At 35.9% G+C, this 22088-nt stretch overlaps 1 protein-coding gene and 1 long non-coding RNA gene across 6 annotated transcripts; both read right to left on the bottom strand.

Moving 5' to 3' along the window:
* Positions 1 to 3251: 3251 nt before the first annotated feature.
* LOC137032804 (uncharacterized) lies at positions 3252 to 9970 on the bottom strand. Its single transcript, XR_010896749.1, has 4 exons — positions 9882 to 9970; positions 5317 to 5479; positions 4927 to 5235; positions 3252 to 4604 (listed from the first exon to the last, which is right to left on the bottom strand). It is a non-coding gene; the product is annotated as an uncharacterized lncRNA (long non-coding RNA).
* Positions 9971 to 10771: 801 nt separating this feature from the next.
* Positions 10772 to 20570, bottom strand: LOC137032966 (uncharacterized). Of its 5 annotated transcripts, none has more exons than XR_010896771.1 (8): positions 20266 to 20570; positions 19779 to 20099; positions 19136 to 19240; positions 18704 to 18801; positions 18319 to 18385; positions 17879 to 18086; positions 14935 to 15065; positions 10772 to 10899 (listed from the first exon to the last, which is right to left on the bottom strand). XR_010896771.1 is itself a non-coding variant. In XM_067405016.1 (6 exons), the coding sequence occupies exons 1-5, from the start codon at positions 20309 to 20311 to the stop codon at positions 18335 to 18337; spliced, it is 621 nt and encodes a 206-aa protein (XP_067261117.1). In that variant the 5' UTR covers positions 20312 to 20570; the 3' UTR covers positions 17704 to 18086; positions 18319 to 18334. The 5 variants fall into 5 exon arrangements, 1 of the variants encoding a protein (XP_067261117.1); XR_010896772.1 differs by having other exon boundaries at positions 17879 to 18025; XR_010896773.1 differs by having other exon boundaries at positions 17879 to 18025; positions 18324 to 18385.
* Between the last annotated feature and the right edge of the window lie 1518 nt (positions 20571 to 22088).

Raw genomic sequence — 22088 nt, 5'->3', positions numbered from 1 at the left:
GGTGATGGACTGGCCAAGCATGTCTCCAGACCTAAACCCTATTGAGCATCTGTGGGGCATCCTCAACAGAAGGTGGAGGAGCGCAAGGTCTCTAACATCCACCAGCTCCGTGATGTCATCATGGAGGAGTGGAAGAGGACTCCAGTGTAGTGATGGGAAGTTCGGATCATTTTACCGACTCGGACTTTTGAGTCTCGTTCAACAAAATGAACGAATCTTTTTTCGAGTCATTTCGTTCATCTCGTTCATTTTAGCAAAATGTAATTAAAATGTTACGTGTTACTTCCCCAACACATCTACTACTTATGCAAACGTTGATCCCACTACAAACAATACAAAACTACAATGCTATAAGATTCAGAAATGATTAATTAATTCATTACCTGGGTCTTCAGTTTATGACAAGCTGATTAAGCTCACCTCACCTCTTGTCTGACAAGTCTTCGGGTTTAAGTCATTCCTTAATGACGTGACAGACAGTCCCATGATGCTAAACCAATGCAGTCTGAGCCGGAAAGAGAATTGATTAGTTCATCTCATGGGTCTTTAGGGGTTTTGAGTCGTTCCTTAAACACGTGACAGACCCATACGCTATTTCTGACATTTCTGTCACTGTTTCTTGAGGATCTGTGGTGTGTTATTATAAATAAAGCCCTGTTATAAATAAAATATTGATTAATTTATCTTTTTGACTGTCTATCTGTAAATAAACACTAGGCTATATAATAATATAATAATCCAAGCCTACAATACAAAGTATTTATAGCCTAGTTTGTTCATTTTTACTCCAATTTTGAGTTTGCTGTTATAATAATTGCTTTTCCTAGGCAGACTTGACATATTGGTCTAATATATGTATAAGAAGATTGCTCAAAAAGGACATAATGACATAAATTAAAAGCAAATAACATTTTGAATTTGAATTATTAATGTTAGTTTAAAACATCAAGGTTATGATAACTTCAGCTTTAACAGTTGTAACACAAACTCAAACAAAACTGGAGAGTTAACGTTATTTACTAATAAATATAATGTGCTTGGGTCACACAGCATAGCGTATGGGTCTGTCACGTGATTAAGGAACGACTCAAAAACCCGAAAGACTCTAATCAATTCTCTTTCCGGCTCAGAATGAATTGGTAGCGTATGGGTCTGTCACGTGATTAAGGAAAGACTCATGAAATGAACTAATCAATTGAATCATCAGGTGAACTACTACTAGCAGTACAGAACCTGTAGAATATTGCACATGCGCGACTGAACGAATCACCCCCCGAGACGATTCGTTCTTCCCGAGTCACATTAAAGATTCGTTCAAAATGAACGAATCGTTCAAGAACGACACATCACTACTCCAGTGACAACCTGTGAAGCTCTGGTGAACTCCATGTCCAAGAGGGTTAAGGCAGTGCTGGAAAATAATGGTGGCCACACAAAATATTGACACTTTGGGCCCAATTTGGACATTTTCACTTAGGGGTGTACTCACTTTTGTGGCCAGCGGTTTAGACATTAATGGCTGTGTGTTATTTTGAGTGGATTTACACTGTTATACAAGCTGCAACTCACTACTTTACAACTAACTTTTAAGCTGGATATTATTAAACCTATAATTAAAAAAACACAACTTGATCCTAGAGAATTAGTCAGGACGATCTCGAATCTACCTTTTCTGTCAAAAAAATACTAGAAAAGGCAGTTTCATCACAACTTTGTTCCTTTTTAGAAAGTAATAGTATCTGTGAGGATTTCCAGTCAGGATTTAGACCGTACCATAGTACTGAGACTGCTCTCATTAGAGTTACTAATGATTTGCTCTTATCATCAGATCGTGGTTGTATCTCTCTATTAGTGTTACTGGATCTTAGTGCTGCATTTGACACTATCGATCACAATATTCTCTTAAACAGACACGAAAATGATGTTGGCATTAGTGGAATTGCATTGTCATGGTTCAAATCATACTTATCTGACCGTTATCAGTTTGTAGTAGTAAACGATGAGATATCATATCAATCACAAGTTAAATATGGAGCACCGCAAGGCTCAGTACTAGGACCGTTGCTTTTCACTCTGTACATGCTACCCTTGGGAGATATCATTAGGAAGCATGGCGTTAGTTTTCACTGTTACGCTGATGATACTCAGCTCTATATTTCTTCACGCCCTGATGAAACTTACCAATTCACAAAATTAACGGAATGCATATCTGATATAAAAAATTGGATGACCACTAATTTCCTACTACTAAATTCAGGAAAAACAGAGATTCTTTGTATTGGATGAAAAACTTCTTCACGTAATAATCTAGAATACTGCCTAACACTTGATGGCTGCTCTGTTAAGTCTTCGTCGTCAGTTAGGAACCTGGGTGTGCTCTTTGATACCAATCTTTCATTCGAAGGCCATGTTACTAGCATCTGTAAAACCGCATTCTACCATCTTAAAAATATATCTAAACTACAACATATGCTCTCAATGAAGAATGCAGAACAGTTAGTTCATGCGTTCATGACCTCAAGGCTAAATCAAGGCCTCAATCCCTGTGAAGGCCTCATCGACACGACAGTCAGTGCCACAGTTCCTCAACAAACCATCCATACCGGCGTGATGAATACGATCCTCAACTGGATGGAACTGGAATAAGTGCTGTGACTGTTGCGATCCCAATCGGACTTACAAAAGCTGCCTGAATCATAATAAACCACTGTTTGCCTTAGGAGAACTGGCCCCCGACTGAGCCTGTTTTTTTTTCACAATGTTGGAGCTTGGGTTCCTTTGGAACCGTTGGGTTCCTTGCCGCTGTCATCTTTGGCTTGCTTAGTTGGGGACACTTGATATTCAACAGTGTTTTGATCTGCCTGCATTGACACCATTGTATGTGAACTGAACTGAGATGGATGGTGACACCACTGTTTACTCCAGTGCTAATATATATATATATAAATTAAATTAATAACTATTGATTCTTACAACGGAATGAATTGTGCAGTCCTGTTTATTTTACTCCCTAGATTTTATTGTTAGTTTTTCTCGGTTCACAGAAGCGCTGCAGGTGTGTGATGTGACGATGTGTCAGTCTTCATGTTTTTTTGTTTATGCTGCTATTTGAGCATGAAAATCTAACACCCTAAAAAACATTGTATTTTAATGGGTCACAAACACCCATCTATTCTAATTTAATTTTAATTTGACATTCTAATTGTCACACGGTGTTGCTGTAGAGATGAGGCGTATTCGGAAATCCACAAAATAAGAGCTTTTATTTATACAAAGGAGCAGATACACAACATAGAACCGACAAAGGAGTGCAGGGAGTGAGTCCAACTTAAAGGGAGTGCTGACGAAGACAACAGGTGCAGGGAATCCAGGGAAATGGCGGGAAGGCTGAAGAGGGAAGTGAGTTCAGGTGTGCAAACAAAGAGGATCATGGGAACTGGAGTCCAGGAAGGCGTGGTTGTAACACTAATCTCAACAGTTTATGATTGACTAATGAGCTTTGGTTGTTTGTCCTGTAAATAATCTAAAATGATCACAATGCTCTCATTACAATTCTCCAGCAAACGTGCGTACACGAGTTGAGACCTGACATGAGATTTGATTGTAGCCACCGCTCACGTCTATATTGATACATTTTGAGTGGAAACGATCATACGCACAGTTTTCTGACGTACGATCGTTTGATAAATGAGGGCCATGAACATTTAATACTGTTTATGAACATTTATTCAAATAACTTCTAGAGGGGATAATACAAGAAAGTGAATAATTCAGTGGTTCTTTAATACTAGCGTTGAACAAATGTGCAAAAAAATGCATTTTTGGTAGAAGTGCAGTAAGACCGAGTCTATCAGTCAAGTGCTTTAGCGTGAATATAAAGGCACTTTACATTTAGATTCGTCCATTCTCCAAACGGCTTGTCCTCTGTAGTGTTGTAGGGACGCTGGAGTCCGACCCAGCATCTCGGGTCGAAGGCAGAGAAACAGTCCATCACAAGACTCTCACACACAGAAAAACACATTCACATTTAAACTCAAATGTAGTATTTCCAGTTGAACAATCCTGAATGTCTTTGGTCTGATGCATCTGTTGCAAACTCCACATAAAACATCCTCCAGACTCATGAACCGAGGACCTTGTCAGGACATTTGTTTGAATAACATATTTAAGCATAATTATTTCGTATAGACCTTTTTCTGAACATGAAAGTCACGCCTGACTTGTAACAGGAAGGATGCTTTACATTTCCGGTCTTTGGTGTTTCAAGTCAAATTAGTGTATTTTCTGAGCTGATAATGTAACGTTATTAAAACAGTTTAAAGGCACATGGCTCCATAGCGCCATCACTTTACAGTGTCGCAATGACCGTCTTTTGTCACTGACGTCGACTCACTGAATGTGGCACTTGATGGTCATGAACTCTCTTATATACAGTCTGATAAATTAAAACTTGTCATGTCATTTCAAACCTTTATGAAACGACATGAGCACTTCATAGTGCACTTATGGACAAGCCTTAACGTACTGAACTCTTGCTCTATCCGGATCTTCTTCACTCAACAGTTGAATACCTAAAGTTTCATTTGCACTTTTTCCTCTGGAACCTGAAAGGAAAATAAAGGGACAATCATAGAAATTAGAGAAGATGTGGAGGTCAGTTATAGTTCAGTTATAGTCTAGAAGAATTGAAAATTCTTAAAAATTAGATTGTTGAATTCATTTTTGAAACACCTCAAAAATCTTAAATTAAGATAAAAATCTTAAAGGTACTGATTTATGCCGTGTGTTTATATGTGAATAAAAGTCTAAATTAAATCTGTTCGTCATCAAAGCAATCATATCTCTTCATAAGACTTGGATTAAATGTTTTTGACTTTATGACCTTTCTGGATCTTCAGAGTTTTGGCAGCATGTCCAACTACTCACCATGTGTAATAACTTTGAATTTCTTGTATTTGGTTCCTCTGCTGCTAGTGATCTGTAGTTTATAACATCCTGAATGTTTGCTTTTGATGTTTGTGATGGTCAGAGATCCGGTTTTCTCATCCAGCTTCAGTGTGCCTCTGAATCTCCCATCAGGACCATCAAATGTCTCTCTGGACGATCTAGACATTAGTGCAATGACACTGTCTTGATCTCCAAACATCCACAGGATCAGATCAACTTTCTGTATTTCAGTATCAGGGTTTAGAGTCGCATGGTTTCCCTCCTTCACAAATATAGTCTTCTCTTCATCTGTGACAGCAGCATATAGAAAGAGAACAGTGTTAGTTTGAGCTTAATTAGACATCTAGATGAGTTATAAGTTGTCTGTACCGTCGCTGCAGGGTTTGATCTGTAGTTTATAATCTCCAGACTGTGGTTTTCAGAGATCCAGTCTGATGATCCAGCTTCAGTTTCTCTTCATCTGTCTGTTTTTCAGTATCAGTCTTTAGAGCGACAGATTCTCCCTCTTTGGTGGATTCAGTCTTCTCTTCATCTGTCACAGAAACACAGAAACAGAGATATTAGGAGATTGTAAGTGAGTTTGAAGATGAACATCAGCACAGAAGAACTGTGTGAATCTTCACGTTTCTAGTAATCTTTTCATCATGTGAATCAATTTTCCTAAATAAAAAATGAATTAAAGTTTGTTTATATACATTTAACATCAGTTCTGGTAGACATAAATTGCAAATTGCACAGAAATATCAACAGGTTTATCATTTTGGGGTCCTCAAGCAAAGTCAGGATCTCAGGCCTCCATAATTCCACTCTCCAACATTTTACTCTGAATTGCACAACAGTAATATTGAATAGAATTAAGTGAGACGTGTTAAAAAATATTTATTTTAGTTTTAAATTGCATAAATATAGTCTACACTTTGGCACTTGCTCCCTTCAGCTTTAAGATTTAAATGTTCTTGGTTTTGGATTCATCAAGAGTCGTAATTTTGTTCATTTTTGTCAGTAGTGTTGTCAGCACAGAGAAATAGGAGATCATTAGCAGTTTTCATCATTATCATTTAACTTATTTGATAACTTTATGTACAGTTTGCTAAATCTTCATCTCTCCTGTAATGATCTGATATTATTCTTCATGCTCAATCTTGTGTTTCGTGTTTCACTTTAAGAACAACCAATGCCAATTACCATCAATCATTATGATACAATTATGGTGCTTTATTTTTGACAGGTTTGATCGTTTATTTTGACTGTTGCAAAGAAAAGTGCTCCGTAAGATTACATTTTTGCCTACAGTCACCCTTTAAATGTGCATTAATAACTAAAACTAATGAGCAGGTAAGAGGTGATAGATTCATTGACTACAGTAGATGTACGAACACTCTCATTATTATTCTCTCAGTCTGGCTGAGTGTATATGAGGAGCAGAAGCAGTCCAGATAAATGAAAATGGCCGAAGGTCCGCAGGATTGTGATTTTAGTCCAGCTGGTGCTTTATACAGGAGTTCATGGAGATTCAATAGCAGATGAATAACTCAACATGAAACAAACACATGATCAGTGTGGCTGTAAATTCAGCATTTTAAAAAGACAGATTTAGAAGTTATGAAATTCATATCATGCAATTGCAGCAGCACAATACTATCACAGACACTCGCAATCAGAACTTGTGGTTAAAAAAAAAATATATATATATTTATACAACAGTTCTGTCTGGTTCTCGAATCTGATTGGCTGATAGCCTTGCGATATTTCAGTGATAACAGCACTCCTACTGCCTTTTCACCGTTTGTATCACTCCGCTTGAAGTGACCGTCATGGCGGCCGATCAAATCAACCGTAATTTTTACAAATACTACTTCTTGTACCACGAACTGTAGTTTTAATAGTTTTTTAGGCGAGAATGTAGTTGTTTAGACCTGAAATATGTGACTCATATTTAATAACAGCGCCTATTTTACAATTTGTTTTGACGTTTTCGGAGATGCGATCTCGAGTGCGTCAGCGGCCGTTCAGTGCTTCTGTAACCGCCGAGAACAGCTTCATCTCGGCCAGTGACTCGGGGATTTGCCGCTGGCTCTTATAGTGGTTAAACACGAGACATTATTCAATTTGAGTACATAGAACGGGCAATCTTTGGTCTTATTAATCTATTATTTGTTCCTGAGCAAGTCCAATTGTGCTATATTAAATTTGATAATAATAAACGTTACGTTAAATCCTTATATAGCACATTGGCTACAACTAGACGGGACATATCAGACTCTTCTCTGCTTCAAATATGTAAAACATTAAACTTTATAAACATATGGTTTTTTGAGTAAAGAAAACGCTTTACTTTTTTTTTTTTCAAACATCAGATGTACAGTTCAGTCAAACATAAAGCACTAGTTATTAAAAAAAAAAAATAGGTCACCATTTACGCTTGTATGTAGGTTTTACAAATATTTAACGAATGAAAAGGATTTTAAAGAGCTTGTGACAAAACCTCCCAACTCCATTGGATCCTCAAACTGTCAATCAAGCCTCATTAATCCGCCTCCCCTCTGAATGAAGTGCGCACGCAGTTTGGACATCTCTGTGCAATGCAAAGGTAAATAAAGATCTGATGTTTGAAAAAAAAAAAAGTAAAGCGTTTTCTTTACTCAAAAAACCATATGTTTATAAAGTTTAATGTTTTACGTATTTGAAGCGGAGAAGAGTCTGATATGTCCCGTCTAGTTGTAGTCAATGTGCTATATAAGGATTTAACGTAACGTTTATTATTATCAAATTTAATATAGCACAATTCGACTTGCTCAGGAACAAATAATAGATTAATAAGACCAAAGATTGCCCGTTCTATGTACTCAAATTGAATTATGTCTCGTGTTTAACCACTATAAGAGCCAGCGGCAAATCCCCGAGTCACTGGCCGAGATGAAGCTGTTCTCGGCGGTTACAGAAGCACTGAACGGCCGCTGACGCACTCGAGCTTGCATCTCCGAAAACGTCAAAACAAATTTTAAAATAGGCGCTGTTGTTAAATATGAGTCACATATTTCAGGTCTAAACAACTACATTCTCGCCTAAAAAACTATCAAAACTACAGTTCGTGGTACAAGAAGTAGTATTTGTAAAAATTACGGTTGATTTGATCGGCCGCCATGACGGTCACTTCATGCGGAGTGATACACACGGTGAAAAGGCAGTAGGAGTGCTGTTATCACTGAAATATCACATGGCTATCAGCCAATCAGATTCGAGAACCAGACAGAACTGTTGTATAAATATATATATATATATATCAGTGGCGAGGCCAGAAATCTTAAAGTGGGTGGACCTTGATGAAATAGGGTGGACCTCTATTTTTTGTCTAATGTGTGTATATAATATATATATATATATAAAATTCACTTAATTTTATTATCACGGGAAATGACGTGGACAATATGCATCTGCCGCTGCAATAACGCCGCAAATCTCTTAGAGACAATGACAGATTAATCTAGTTTATTTTCTTATTATTTCTCTTGTAGCCCATAGTGAGAAAAAATAGTATTTTTCGTGAACTGATTAGTATTTCGTGTTAAACAAGTTGTTGAGTAGTAAGCTATCTTACTAATATTTTATTGTCCTCGAAGCGCGTCGGTTATGCGGTGATGTGCTATGATATACCTGGCCAAAAGAATTGCAATATTAATTTAATAATAAAAGTAGCATGATAATAAGAAAAAATAATAAGGAAAGGATTAACGCGAGGTTCGGGCACGGCATCAAATCGATTAGCCTAACATTTTTACCCAAATCCACATGCCGAGTCTCTCCTGTCCCATGATGTTTCTCATTATGTTTCTCATGTGTTTTCAGTCGGCGCAAATATTTACTAGAGTGTGGACTAGCTTTGACTCTCTGCGCAGACTAATTTTTATGACCATGGACGGTTCATGCGCTGAACGCGTCTTTCCGCGCTTATGGGCAAGAATTGCACTCTTAACTGTGCGCGAGACGGAGGGGAACGTGGGAAATGAAGCATACCCGGGCCTTAACCGCTCCAAATTAGTGGACTGGAGCTGACGGATCACGTCAGGAAAAATATGGGGGGCATTTGCTTGTTTGGAGAGTTACCGTCTTAATGGTGTGGGGGAAGCTAGGAAACAATACTGAACCAAAGCTCGATTTAATTTCATTGTCATCACTTCAATTTTTAATTTTTTTACACATAGGTGACTATGTTACCATAGAATAAATTGTTACTGTAGAATAAATAGGCTAATCACAGTAGAAATGAAACAAACCGGCACACATAGTCTATTATAAGCGCAAGTCATGGACGGTGACGCACGCCGCATAGAAACAGCTGCTGTCGCGACTCTGGAAAGCTGAGTTTACCGGCGCAAAATAAAAACACATTATGTATTTTTAATAATACATTTTTCAAATTATATATAGGCTTTCACAACAGATATGACTATTTCCAGGCCAAAGTAGTGTCTGGAAATAAAATGAAATATTCTGGCACCTTTGATTGGGTGGGCCAGCCATCAATCTGGGTGGGCCAGTGCCGCCCTGGCCCTTCTGTAGCCTCGCCACTGATATATATATATATATATATATATATATATATATATATATATATATATATACGTAGGGCTGGGCGATGTATCGAATGCTTTTGTCACGCGCATTTCTTCAGTAAAGCCGGTTCCCTGATATATATATCGCGATATTGCGTGTCTTATCAGTGAACTACGGCTCTGTCTATTAAATGCCGCTTCATTTGAAAGCAGGTGATGGCGATTTAGCGGCAATCAGGGAACCGGCTTTACTGAAGAAATGCGCGTGACAAAAGCATTCGATACATCGCCCAGCCCTATATACACGCTTAAAATGCAAAAGACGTTATACATTTATAATAAGGCTTCTTTTTCTATTGTTAAATGAGATGTAATAATTACCCAATAAACATTTTAGATCACAGATTCTGTGTCGACAGTAAAAAACACCAGCAGCAGAAAACACCAACAGAACGACAACAATTATTCCTGCTTTAACACCTGGAGACAGAACTGGATCAAGAACAGATAAAGACTGTCATCAGTGTGAATGAGTCTGATCTATAACAAACTCTATAAACATCAACTCTATATAACCTGACTGAAGATCGGATAAGTAGATCTTTATGTTAATGATTGTTAATTAATAACATATAAACATTCAGTCATTTTAGACAATTCACAAAAATCAGTTTTATCTAATTAAAGGTCTGTGGAAGAAGTTTTGCTCTCTGAATGTTACAGTATGACGTCAATGTACAGTTATTTGTTCATTTATAGTTCATAATATGAGCTCTATAATGTAACATCATCTGAATTATTCAATCATTACTTTAAAACTAAAGTTTCTCACCAATGATGGTGAAAATTAACAGATTTGTAAATATTAACTCTAGTGGAATGAAACCAAACAAGATATCTAACCGTACTGTGTGTGAAATGTTCAGTTTCTGTTCTGAATATCAGTCATGTGATCACCTGCGGCCCAATCACAGCTGAGATTGATAGTGCATGAGTGTGATACTGTGAAACTGTGATGAAGAACAAACTTGAAAACAACTTATTCAAATAATAAAAGTGTCCTCACCGTAGACAGTCACACTGAATGTCACAGTTAAGAGCCCTTCAGTGATGTGATCGATCTGTAGATGATAAACTCCAGAGTCTGTGATTCTCGTGTTGTTGATGGTCAGAGATCCAGTCTCATCATTCAGCTCCAGTCTGTCTATGAATATCTCAGTGTCAGTGAGGGGATATGAGAACTGCTGGATATTTTCATGCATTACAGCAATGCCATCATCTCGAAGCATCCACAGTATCTTATTAATTTTATGTTTTTCAGTAACACCAGCGTCTAGAGTGACAGAATCTCCCTCCATCACTGACTCTCTCTTCACATCACCTCCATCATCTCCAAACACTGCAGAACAAACACAAACATCAATCAGAAATTAAACTCACATCAAGAATCAAGACAAAAGAGCTAACAGACAAAAACATTATAGATATTTTGACAGAGAAACATGGTTCAGTGTTTTTATTTTGTTTTAAATACTTATTTTAGGATCATATTTCCATGTGTGAATATGATATTTCTCCAGTTGTTGTTGACTCTTGCTGATATAGTCACTAAACTGACATGGTCTATACAGCAGTTACAGAATGAGTGAACAAGTGAACAACTGCTCCGACTGTCTGTCAGATTTTAAAATGCTGCTTTGAATGAAGGTGTTTGTACTGAATGTGCTTAAAAAGCATCTGTGTCTTTAAAAACTTTAAGTGAACAAAACAGCAAATGCAAAAGGGGAGAACTTGAACGATTTCATGATATGCTAATGAAGTACAGCTAATGCTAAGTGCTCAAAGTGAAAGTGAAAGTCAACAGAAATCACACACTTACCACAGATTATTAATAAAAACAGGGAGATTCCTGAATAGTTCTTAATATTGTTGTAGATTCCAACTAAATTCTGATTTCTCTGTTAATACTGAGCCACACCCATCCGACTGACGACATTTACAAACAAAACCTGCTGAAGACAAACGGAGAAGTTTAACAGTGACTGAATAATGAAGTTACATGACTGAAGAAGAGAGAGAGAGTTTATGCTTCCAAAACCTGGAAAACTGAAACAAATCCTGAAGGAGATTCATCTTCTTCTTCTTCACACTGGATCTGAAACTTTAGTAAAGCATTACTGCCATCTGCTGTTTGCATCGACCCTTTTCACTCTCAGAGTCAGACAAAGTAAAGATAAAACAGGGATTTTTGTTTTAAAGATAAGATTAAAGAATAAAAGAAGAAATGAAACTTAATTTTAAAAAAGTGTAGGAATGCACAGAGAAATTAAATAAAAAAATGAATAAATACATTAATTATAAACTCTTTAAATGATGACTTGGCAAACTCTTTCCATTCTAAAAAAATGTACAAAAGAAATTTTAATAAACTAAATATTAATCATGGCTTACAACAAATGAATCAACACTTCCTAATGAAATATATCACAATGCAGAAACATAAATGATATTTAAAAATATTTAATTGGAATAACAAGGTATTTTTGTGCCTATCATTAACATTACAGGAGAAATATGATATATCACACAGAGAAAGATGTTCATCAGGGGATATCATATGAAATGCATTTATAATCAGGAAATAATATAGTAAAAATATAAAATTACTGCTTTACAATATTAAGCCGAGACATTATTTAACACAGAACACATTAGACAATATTATCTGATTTTGCAGATAGTTTGTTTGATCAGCAATTTCTGATATGAAAGTGCAATCATTAAGTTCTTCATTATTGTTCAGTCATGTGATCGTTGAAACAATTAATGTAGGTCAAAGGGTCAAAAATCAATCATCATACACACCATAACAGTCTTGATCTATTAGACAGTCCCTCCAGGATTTCCCAAATTTATTTATTGTTTTTGTGTTGTTGTTTTTTTGCGATTAAAATGACATATTTTGTGGTGGTGATTTCCAGAAATTTGCAAAAAATGTTTTTTTTTTTTTTAATAATTAGGATAACACATTTACCACATTATGTTACTCACACATGACAATAAAAACAAACAAAATGCACAAATCTCGTTTAATTTGTTATCTTACTAAGGCTAGTCCATCTTTAATAACATGATCACTTGAAAATATGACCAAAATCTTACAATAAACAACTGCATAATGTACATGAATAATGTCTGTATTCTTGTGAAAATAATTATTACAGCTTTAAATAAATTAGGGATAATTCAAAAAGTGTTACAAAATACCTTAAATAGAAAGAAATGGTCATGAATCTTGTACAGCTCAGTGTGAGTCAATGTGCTTTATTTTAAACATCATATTAAAATGTCAGGACACAAAATATATTATTATTTGCTTACTATTATTACTATTATTTAAAAAAAGGTAGGCTACTCGGCTAAGTACATTTCGCACAAACATATTTTCTAGATCATCCATATTTCAGCCCAGTGTCATGACATCACGAGGGTGTTGTAAGATTATATGTGTTTTCATATTCAGTCACAAGAGGGAGCTGAAATGGCACATTAGGAGATTGTTGTAAGATTTCATTGGTGATTTAAATATGAAATTTAATCGAAATCTTGGCCCCATTGAAAGAGATGCGTTTGAAATGTTACAAAATAAAAAACATAAATACTGTTTTGGCGCTCTTTAATGTGTGCTTCAGTTGAAGAGAAGCAGCAGCATGAACCGATCCTCTCCTCCAGTTACAGCGTGAAATAAACATGAATGAACATCTGAAGGTATGTTAAAAGATACAGTATAACTTGACGAAATCCGTATCATGGCTTGTTCAGTGTTTCAACCGCGGAAAGATGTTAATAACAGCTTGTAAACAATGTCACGTAACGTCACATTTATCTCCGAAAAACATATTCAGTGACCATAATCTCATTAGTCATCTAGAAAAATGAACTCTCGAGAGGAGCATTTAGCTGAAAATATGCAACATAATACAATTTTTAATGTTCTTTAATAGCCTATAATGCATGTTTGAATAAATCCGTCAAGTTGACAGCCACCATTTAAAGGTACAATTTGTGATATTTTTTTCCGCTAGAGGTCGCTAGAAGCCTATTCAAAACAAAGGCGTAGTTTGATGACGTAAAGTTTTAGAGCGGAAACTTGGGACATGTGGTCTCCATCTCAACGGACGGTGCAAAAGAATAGGGATTGGAGTCTGGAAGAACTCATGTTCATGGATGTGATTATTAACGTTACTGTAGTATGAAGCAGAGCAGGACCGAGTGTTGCGGGAGCTGAACGAGGAGCTGGAGCGATTGATCAACACACACCTCACGAGCAGCGGGACTTTTATTATGACACAGTCGCCGGCGCCGCTTCCGCTTTTCCGGTCATGAGTTTACGGGAGCTGTCCTTGTCGACAGAACCAGCGGCAGATGGTAAACAGTAATTATGTTCCATAAATAAGTAACACAATCCACCATAAAACGTGCAAGAAGTAAATAAGGAACTGCTTGAAGCAAGCTTGTGGTTTGCTGGACGCTAGACACTACTTCCGCATTTGTCCACGGCACTGTTGTCATGTGGTTTCTACGTCAGTAAAGGCGGTAACAAAGGTAACTGACGTCATTGACAGGCGACTGCACTGCCCCGTGTCACTGTTTAGAATGGGAATTTTCTCATGATTTACAAGTAGTTGAAAACATTAGAGATATTGTTAGTAATCAGCTGAACAAAATATATAACACTAGCCTAGTGGTTTTTGGATATTTTACTGCAAAAATTTTAAAAATTGTACCTTTAAATGTTTATATTTTTGGAGTAGAAATAATTTTTTAAAAAAAATGTTTTTTAAAAAAGCCTATTATAACTTTTGTAGCCTATTATAAAAATGTCCTTAAAGGTTTATCCTTACATTTTTAATTTTTTTTATTTAAGTTTGTATACAAATCAGTTAATTTTAACCTTCAATATTACTGTAGTACCAACTGATTCCCATGTATATTTTAAAGCATTAGCTGAGTTTTTTTTTTTTTTCTTGAGAAAATTTGCCTTGTACTGTACCAGATATACAGTATATCCATAAATAACTGATATCGAATCGAATTGCAAGTTAGTGAATTGAAATGCCTAACTATGATGACAGGCATGGTGCAAAACCTTCAAGATAAGAAAAGCTTCAGATAAGTGCGCTTGAAAACTAAGTTTATTAATGCCAAATGTTTTTGAAATAAAAAGCTTGTTGAATTGCATTAATTGAAAAAAAAATGTGCATTGCATTAACCATGCTTGCATTTTAATGTATTTTTAGGGCTTGTATTTTTATAGGCTGAAATTCAACGTGGTCGTATTCATTTACATTTACATTTATGCATTTGGCAGACGCTTTTATCCAAAGCAATTCAAAACGTTTTCAATATTAAAAACTTGAAGATTCATATTCACCTTTCAGATTTCACTTTCAACATTTTCAGTCTGTTTAAAAATACAACTTAAAATATTCAACAAGTTTTTTTTCGCTCCATCATGATCTCCATCTGCTGTTAGTCATCCTCACCAGCAGGTGTCACAAGCGGCTGTTAACAAAGACCAGAGCAACCACATTACATTATCAATACATGACAAAGGAACACATGACTAAGACAACCAATGGGCAAGTGACACAAGGGAACACAAACAAGAATCAAACTACAAAATAAAAGACTTGAAATCATAAACATACGGAGCCCCGCACGTCACCCATAGGAGAAAAAAAACTATCCGTTTTGCAATCCGTTCCCTCAGTTTATAAACCGTACCCACGAATTCTTAAAAACTGTTCCCTCGGTTTAACAAATCGTGCCCACGGATTAATAAACCGTACCCACGAATTTCCAATCCGTGCGCTCAGATTTTGCAAACCGTACTCTCGGTTTTTAAATCCGTTCCCACAAATTCATAATCCGTTCCCACGGTTTTGTAAAAACTGTACTCACGGATTCATTTTAGAAGAAGAACATAGTACAGGCCTACTTTACTACAGTAAACTGCAGTGTATATTGTAGAAAACTTAGTTCAATATCGGGTAAAGTAATTGTTTATATTACTAGTTGTTATATTATCACAGCAACTATAGAATTACCACAATAAATTAATTCAGGTACGTTACTATATATGGTTAAAAAACACTATAGTATTTACTATAAATTACTATAGTATTTTTTTCACCTTTTTTCATCAACGAATCTTATTGTTTTATTGTGTATTATTCATCAAATTATATTAACTGCAGTGATTCTCTATAGCAACGGGTAGCGGAATACAACGATTTTATAAGAATTAAAATCTTGTGTTTATTTGTGATAATCTTAGCACTTTATTATTATTGCCCAATAAACCTGGAATTGTGTATTATGACTGACTTTTAATTTCTTTGTTCCTCTTTTCTTCTAAATGCATGTAGCCTAAATGTAACATAGGCTAATAATAACAACAACAACAACTATTATTATTATTTATTGTATTTATTATTTAAATGTATTTTTTTATTAATTATTTTAATTCATTCCTTATTTTTTATTATTTATGACTATAAATGAGTGCACTTAAGACAGTATGTTTATCATAAAATAATTAATGAATGCTTTATTTAAAAAAAAAAAAACTTTTTACAGTTTTAGAAATGTTTGTGTACTATTCAGTCTTAACATGAAGACTTGTTTTGGTGGTTTTATTATACTAAGCTTTTTACCCAAAATGGACTTTAAAAGATAAAAATAACGGAAATTCTCAAATGAATTGTGAATGGAAGTTCAGGAAATTCTCCATTTTGTAAAATAAAGTAAAATAAAGTTTATTGCATCCTGGTTGAATCTGCCGGCAAAGATTGGAGGCGGGGCGACAAATCCGTCAGTTTTTACAAAACCGTGGGAACGGATTGTGAATTTGTGGGAACGGATTTAAAAACCAAGGGTTTGCGAAATCTGAGCGCACGGATTGGAAATTCATGGATACGGTTTATTAATCCGTGGGCACGATTTGTTAAACCGAGGGAACAGTTTAAGAATCCGTGAGCACGGTAACTGAGGGAACGGATTAATAAACCGTCGGCACGGATTGTTTTTTTTTCTCCTATGGGTGACGTGCGGGGCTCCGTATAGCCTAAACATGAACATGAAAACAAGAACATGAACAAAACCCAAAACTAGACAATAGTAATTCACCCAGAGACGGTTGCACTCACACCATTTATCACACTTATTTAGTGTTTTCAACACATGTTTATTTCAGGTTTCAGACATTTAAATACACAAGTACTAGTGACAATACATGGCAACAAACATGGCGGCGCCCATCGCGTATATAGCATAGCATATGACTACTAAGACGATTATTAAGGTGCTTACACAACAGTGTCCTGACGATTGTTTTTACACTTTACAATGCGATATAATCCTTCTTTAATACTAGTTTACAACATTTATTTCAAATGTCCATTTAATCTTTAATATTTGACCCTTTCTTTACAACAGAAATGCTACAACTACTATAATTTCTTGAACAAGAACATGTGGACTTTTATTTTCATTCTGCTACATTTCTTCCATTGCAGAGCTTCTGTTTCAGTATTGGCCGGCGATACATTAAAGACACATATGAAGCAGATAACGATGCGATTAAGGTGCAGTGCGATCCGATTTCGATTCGATTCAACACAACGTGATTCAGTGCAATACAATGCAATGGAAAAAAAATATGATGCTATGCAACTCATTTTCAATTTTTTTCCCCGCAAATTACTGTTAGAATTATTATTATTATTAGTACTAGTATAAGCAGTAGTAGTAGTAGTAATAGTAATAGTAGTAGTATTACATTAAGACATACATTATACCATACGATAGTAGTACATAGTTTCTTTGGTTCAGAAATCATAAATTAAGTGCCTCTGATTTCTAACGCATGGCCCTTTCACAAACACTGTAGTGTCATGTTAATCTATATTCTGTGACTCTCAGGACTCGCCTCGGTCTCAGTAGTGTTGTGTGATGAGAGAACACGCTTGAGAAACAGTTTACAGAGGAGAAATCAATCTACGTATAAATTACTGGTCACAAATTATTGTCACTTTCTAAAGTATAGCGCATCTACTAATAATTATATATAAATAAATCAGTTTTTACTGATGCAAATATGTTAGAAACGATGCATCGCGATACAAATGCCGACTTGTATCTGATGCACACATTTTTATACCGATGTGAATCTGTGAAACTTACCAGTACTGCCTATGTGTGGATCAGATACCCTCGGATCTCATCAAAAATATCTTAATTTGTGTTCTGAGGACAAACAAAGGTCTTAGAGGTTTGGGACGACATGAAGGTGAGTAATTAATGGGTGAACTAACCTTTTAAATTGTTTAAAAAGCACATGGCTCCATAGCGCCATCACTTTACAGTGTCTCAATGACCGTCTTGTGTCAGTGTTTCACCCGTCAACGTTTAATGAGTGTGTCGACGACATGAAGCTACACTGAAAACAGATGAACGGGTTCCTATGGAGACCGGAACAGGAGAGCATCCAATCAGAAGTTATCGTTTACTCTGGAAAAATGTCTATAGAAGAAACAAAAAAATAATTGAAAAAGTATTAAAAATATCAAAATACTGTAAGAATCTGAACTTAGACGAGAAGTTTATATAATAAGTGTAACATACATTGACTGAATTTGGCACTTGATGGTCATGAACACTTATATACAGTCTGATAAATGAAAACTTCTCTTGTCATGAGTGTAAAAATGACTAAATGTTTTGATAGGGCACTTGTGGACAAGCCTTAACATACTGAACTCGGATCTTCTTCACTCAACAATGGAATCTCTAAAATTCATTTGCATTTTTTCCTCTGGAACCTGAAAGGAAAATCATAGAAATTAGAGAAGATGTGGAGGTCATATATAGTCCAGTTATTTCCTAAAAATCAAGGAGGACAAACAAAATATTAGATTATGTTGAATTCATTTTTGAAACAAACATCTTAAATTAAGATAAAAATCTTAATCTTAAAAGGATATGTACTCATTTATGCTGTGTGTTTATATTTGAATAAAAGTCTAAATTAAATCTGTTCATCATCAAAGCAATCATATCTCTTCTCAAGATTTGAATTAAATTAATTAATTTTACAACTTTTCTGGATCTTCAGAGTTTTGGCAGCATGTCCAACTCACCAACTTTGAATATCTTGTATTTGGATCCTCTGCTGCTGCTGATTGGTAGTTTGTAACATCCTCTTTGGTGGATTCAGGCTTCTCTTCATCTGTCACAGCTGCACACAGAAACAGAGACACAAGAAAAAGAACCTGAATTGGCACATGAGAGAAGTCTTTAAAACTCTAGTGTTTTGGAAAAAAATTGAAGAATTTGAAAACAGTTTTTGTGATGTGGACCGTAAAAATGGAGGTATTTGATGATGTATGTTTTGTCATGTGTACCCATAGATATTTAAGGCTGTAGCAGCATGTTGTATCTGGTGTTTAAGAGGTTCAGTTGCTGTTCAGACGTCAGAATGAGAAGAAAATCTGAAGTGATTTTGACCATGATCCACTTCAGCACAATAAAGCTCATTATTTTTCTCTTGCTGTATCAGCTGTAATACTCACCGTTTTGCCTTTCTCCTTTACAAATCTTACAGCAATAGATAACAACAGCTAACACCAGCAGAATGACAACAATTACTGCTGCTACAGGACCATGAGACACAAATCCTGTATAGATAAAGACAGACAGTCATTAGTTTTCACAGACATCTGATTAACAATCATTACTTTAAAATACTTACAGTAGCAATGAATATCTATCATAAACTACTCTGATTGGCCACGAGGATCTTATTTCATATAACAGCACAGGAACGTTTATCATAAATCTGTCTATGTTCAGTTTCATTTCCTTATTCTACAGAACGACTGATCCTGCTTTGACTTGTTTTGGAGTTATAACTACTGGTGGCATGAAACTAAAAATATCTGCTCATAATGTGTGTGAAATCAAATGTAAGTCAGTCACTGTTCATTTTTATAGTACTGTGGTATAAAATCAAAATGGGTTGTTCTGAATATCAGTCATGTGATCACCTGCGGCCCAATCACAGTTGTGATTATATACAGAACAACAGCATGACTGTGATATTGAGAAACTACAACACTGTAAGACTGATGAACACATTATAACTGTATTTGCTTGTTTAATTCCGTCTAAAAACATGTAAAACTATTTATTCTGAAAAGTAAAAAGTGTCCTCACCTTCGACAGCAACTCTGAATTTCTTGTTTGAGGTCACATAGTCATGATTGATCTCTAGATGATAAACTCCAGAGTCTGTGATTCTAATGTTGTTGATGGTCAGAGATCCAGTCTGATTATTCAGCTTCAGTCTGTCTCTGAATCTCTCAGTGTCATTGAGGGGATATGAGATCTCATTTCCATCAGATTTAGAAATGAATGAGTATGAATCTCCAAATAGCCAATTTATATGATTAAATTCTGTTAAACCAGTGTCTAGAGTGACAGAATCTCCCTTCTGCACTGACACTATCTTCACATCACCTCCATCAGCTCCAAACACTGCAGAACAAACACAAACATCAATCAGAGATTAAACTCACATCAAGAATCAAGACAAAAGAGCTAACAGACAAAAACATTATAGATATTTTGACAAAGAAACATGGTTCAGTGTTTACTAAGTTCTCAAAATTAAACTCAAAATCAACAGAAATCACACACTTACCACAGATTATAAATAAAAACAGGGAGATTTTCGAATAGTTCTTCATATTGTTGTAGATTCCAACTAAATTCTGATTTCTCTATCTCTATTTCTCTATTAATACTGAGCCACACCCATCCGACTGACGACATTTACAAACAAAACCTGCTGAAGACAAACGGAGAACTTTAACAGTGACTGAATAATGAAGTTACATGACTGAAGAAGAGAGAGAGAGTTTATGCTTCCAAAACCTGAAAGACTGAGACAGAAATCCTGACGGGAGATTTCTCCTGGGCCCTGTCCCAAATGGCACACTCCGGACTTGTGGCCTTCCTCAGAGGCCACACTTTGGTGACGTCATGCAGTGCAGACCTATAGGGCCCTTGGCGCGACTCCACGAGGGCGCATTGAGAGGTATTTTTTGGGACAGACTCGATCGTCACGCCGGAAATAACGCTCTGGTTGTTTTTTGACAGGAGCTGCAGGTTCGGGGAATATGCTGCTGCCTATTGTTGTTGTTTTTACCACTGTGTTTGCGAGATGGCTTGCCATGCAGAGAAATCATATTTTTGCGCTCCGAAGTCGTAGTAGAAGAGTCCCTTTATTAGATAAATATCACAAATATCTAATACAAATATTATAATATTTAGCATTGAGAACAGGCAAAATATTATCTCCATTTCAACTACACAGCCTGCTTTTGCTTATGCCACCTGGGCATTAGACAATATATACATGCTTATTTAAATAATGTATACAGTTGTAATAATACATAATGTTCAATTTGAGCTAAGATTACAATTTTAACCCATAATAAACATGTGCGTGAGTTTCAGATGAATCTACAGGTTTAAATATAAATACTTGACTCAGTAAAGCCCTGACATTCGGTTCTATTTATTTAAAGGTGCCATAGAATGGAAAATTGAATTTACCTCTGCATAGTTGAATAACAAGAGTTCAGTACATGGAAATAAAATACAGTGAGTCTCAAACTCCATTGTTTCCTCCTTCTTATATAAATCTCATTTGTTTAAAAGACCTCCGAAGAACAGGAGAATCTCAACATAACACTGACTGTTACGTAACAGTCGTGATCATTAATATGTACGACCCCAATATTTGCATATGCCAGCCCATGTTCAAGGCATTAGACAAGGGCAGCCAGTATTAACGTCTGGATCTGTGCACAGCTGAATCATCAGACGAGGTAAGCAAGCAAGAACAACAGCGAAAAATGGCAGATAATAACTGACATGATCCATGATAACATGATATTTTTAGTGATAATTGTGAATTGTCTTTCTAAATGTTTCATTAGCATGTTGCTAATGTACTGTTAAATGTGGTTAAAGTTACCATCGTTTCTTACTGTATTCACAGAGACAAGCAGCGCTATTTTCATTTTTAAACACTTGCAGTCTGTATAATTCATAGACACAACTTCATTCTTTATAAATCTCTCCAACAGTGTAGCATTAGCCTTTAGCCACGGAGCACAGCCTCAAACTCATTCAGAATCAATGTAAACATCAAAATAAACACTGTACTTACGCGATTAGACATGCTGCATGACGAACACTTTGTAAAGATCCATTTTGAGGGTTATATTAGCTGTTTGAACTTTGTTTATGCTGTTCAAGGCAAGCGCGAGCTCCGTGGGCGTGGAGCACGAGATTTAAAGGGCCACACACCCTGAATCGCCTCATTTCTAATTATGCCCCAAAATAGGCAGTTAAAAAAATTAATAAAAAAAAAAATCTATGGGGTATTTTGAGCTGAAACTTCACACACACATTCAGGGGACACCTTAGACTTATATTACATCTTATAAAAAATTC

The sequence above is a fragment of the Chanodichthys erythropterus genome, chromosome 12, assembly GCF_024489055.1.
Source record: "Chanodichthys erythropterus isolate Z2021 chromosome 12, ASM2448905v1, whole genome shotgun sequence".
Taxonomy (NCBI): Eukaryota; Metazoa; Chordata; class Actinopteri; order Cypriniformes; family Xenocyprididae; genus Chanodichthys; species Chanodichthys erythropterus.
Note: the sequence above shows the minus strand (reverse complement) of the source record. Positions and strands in the feature narration are given on the sequence as shown.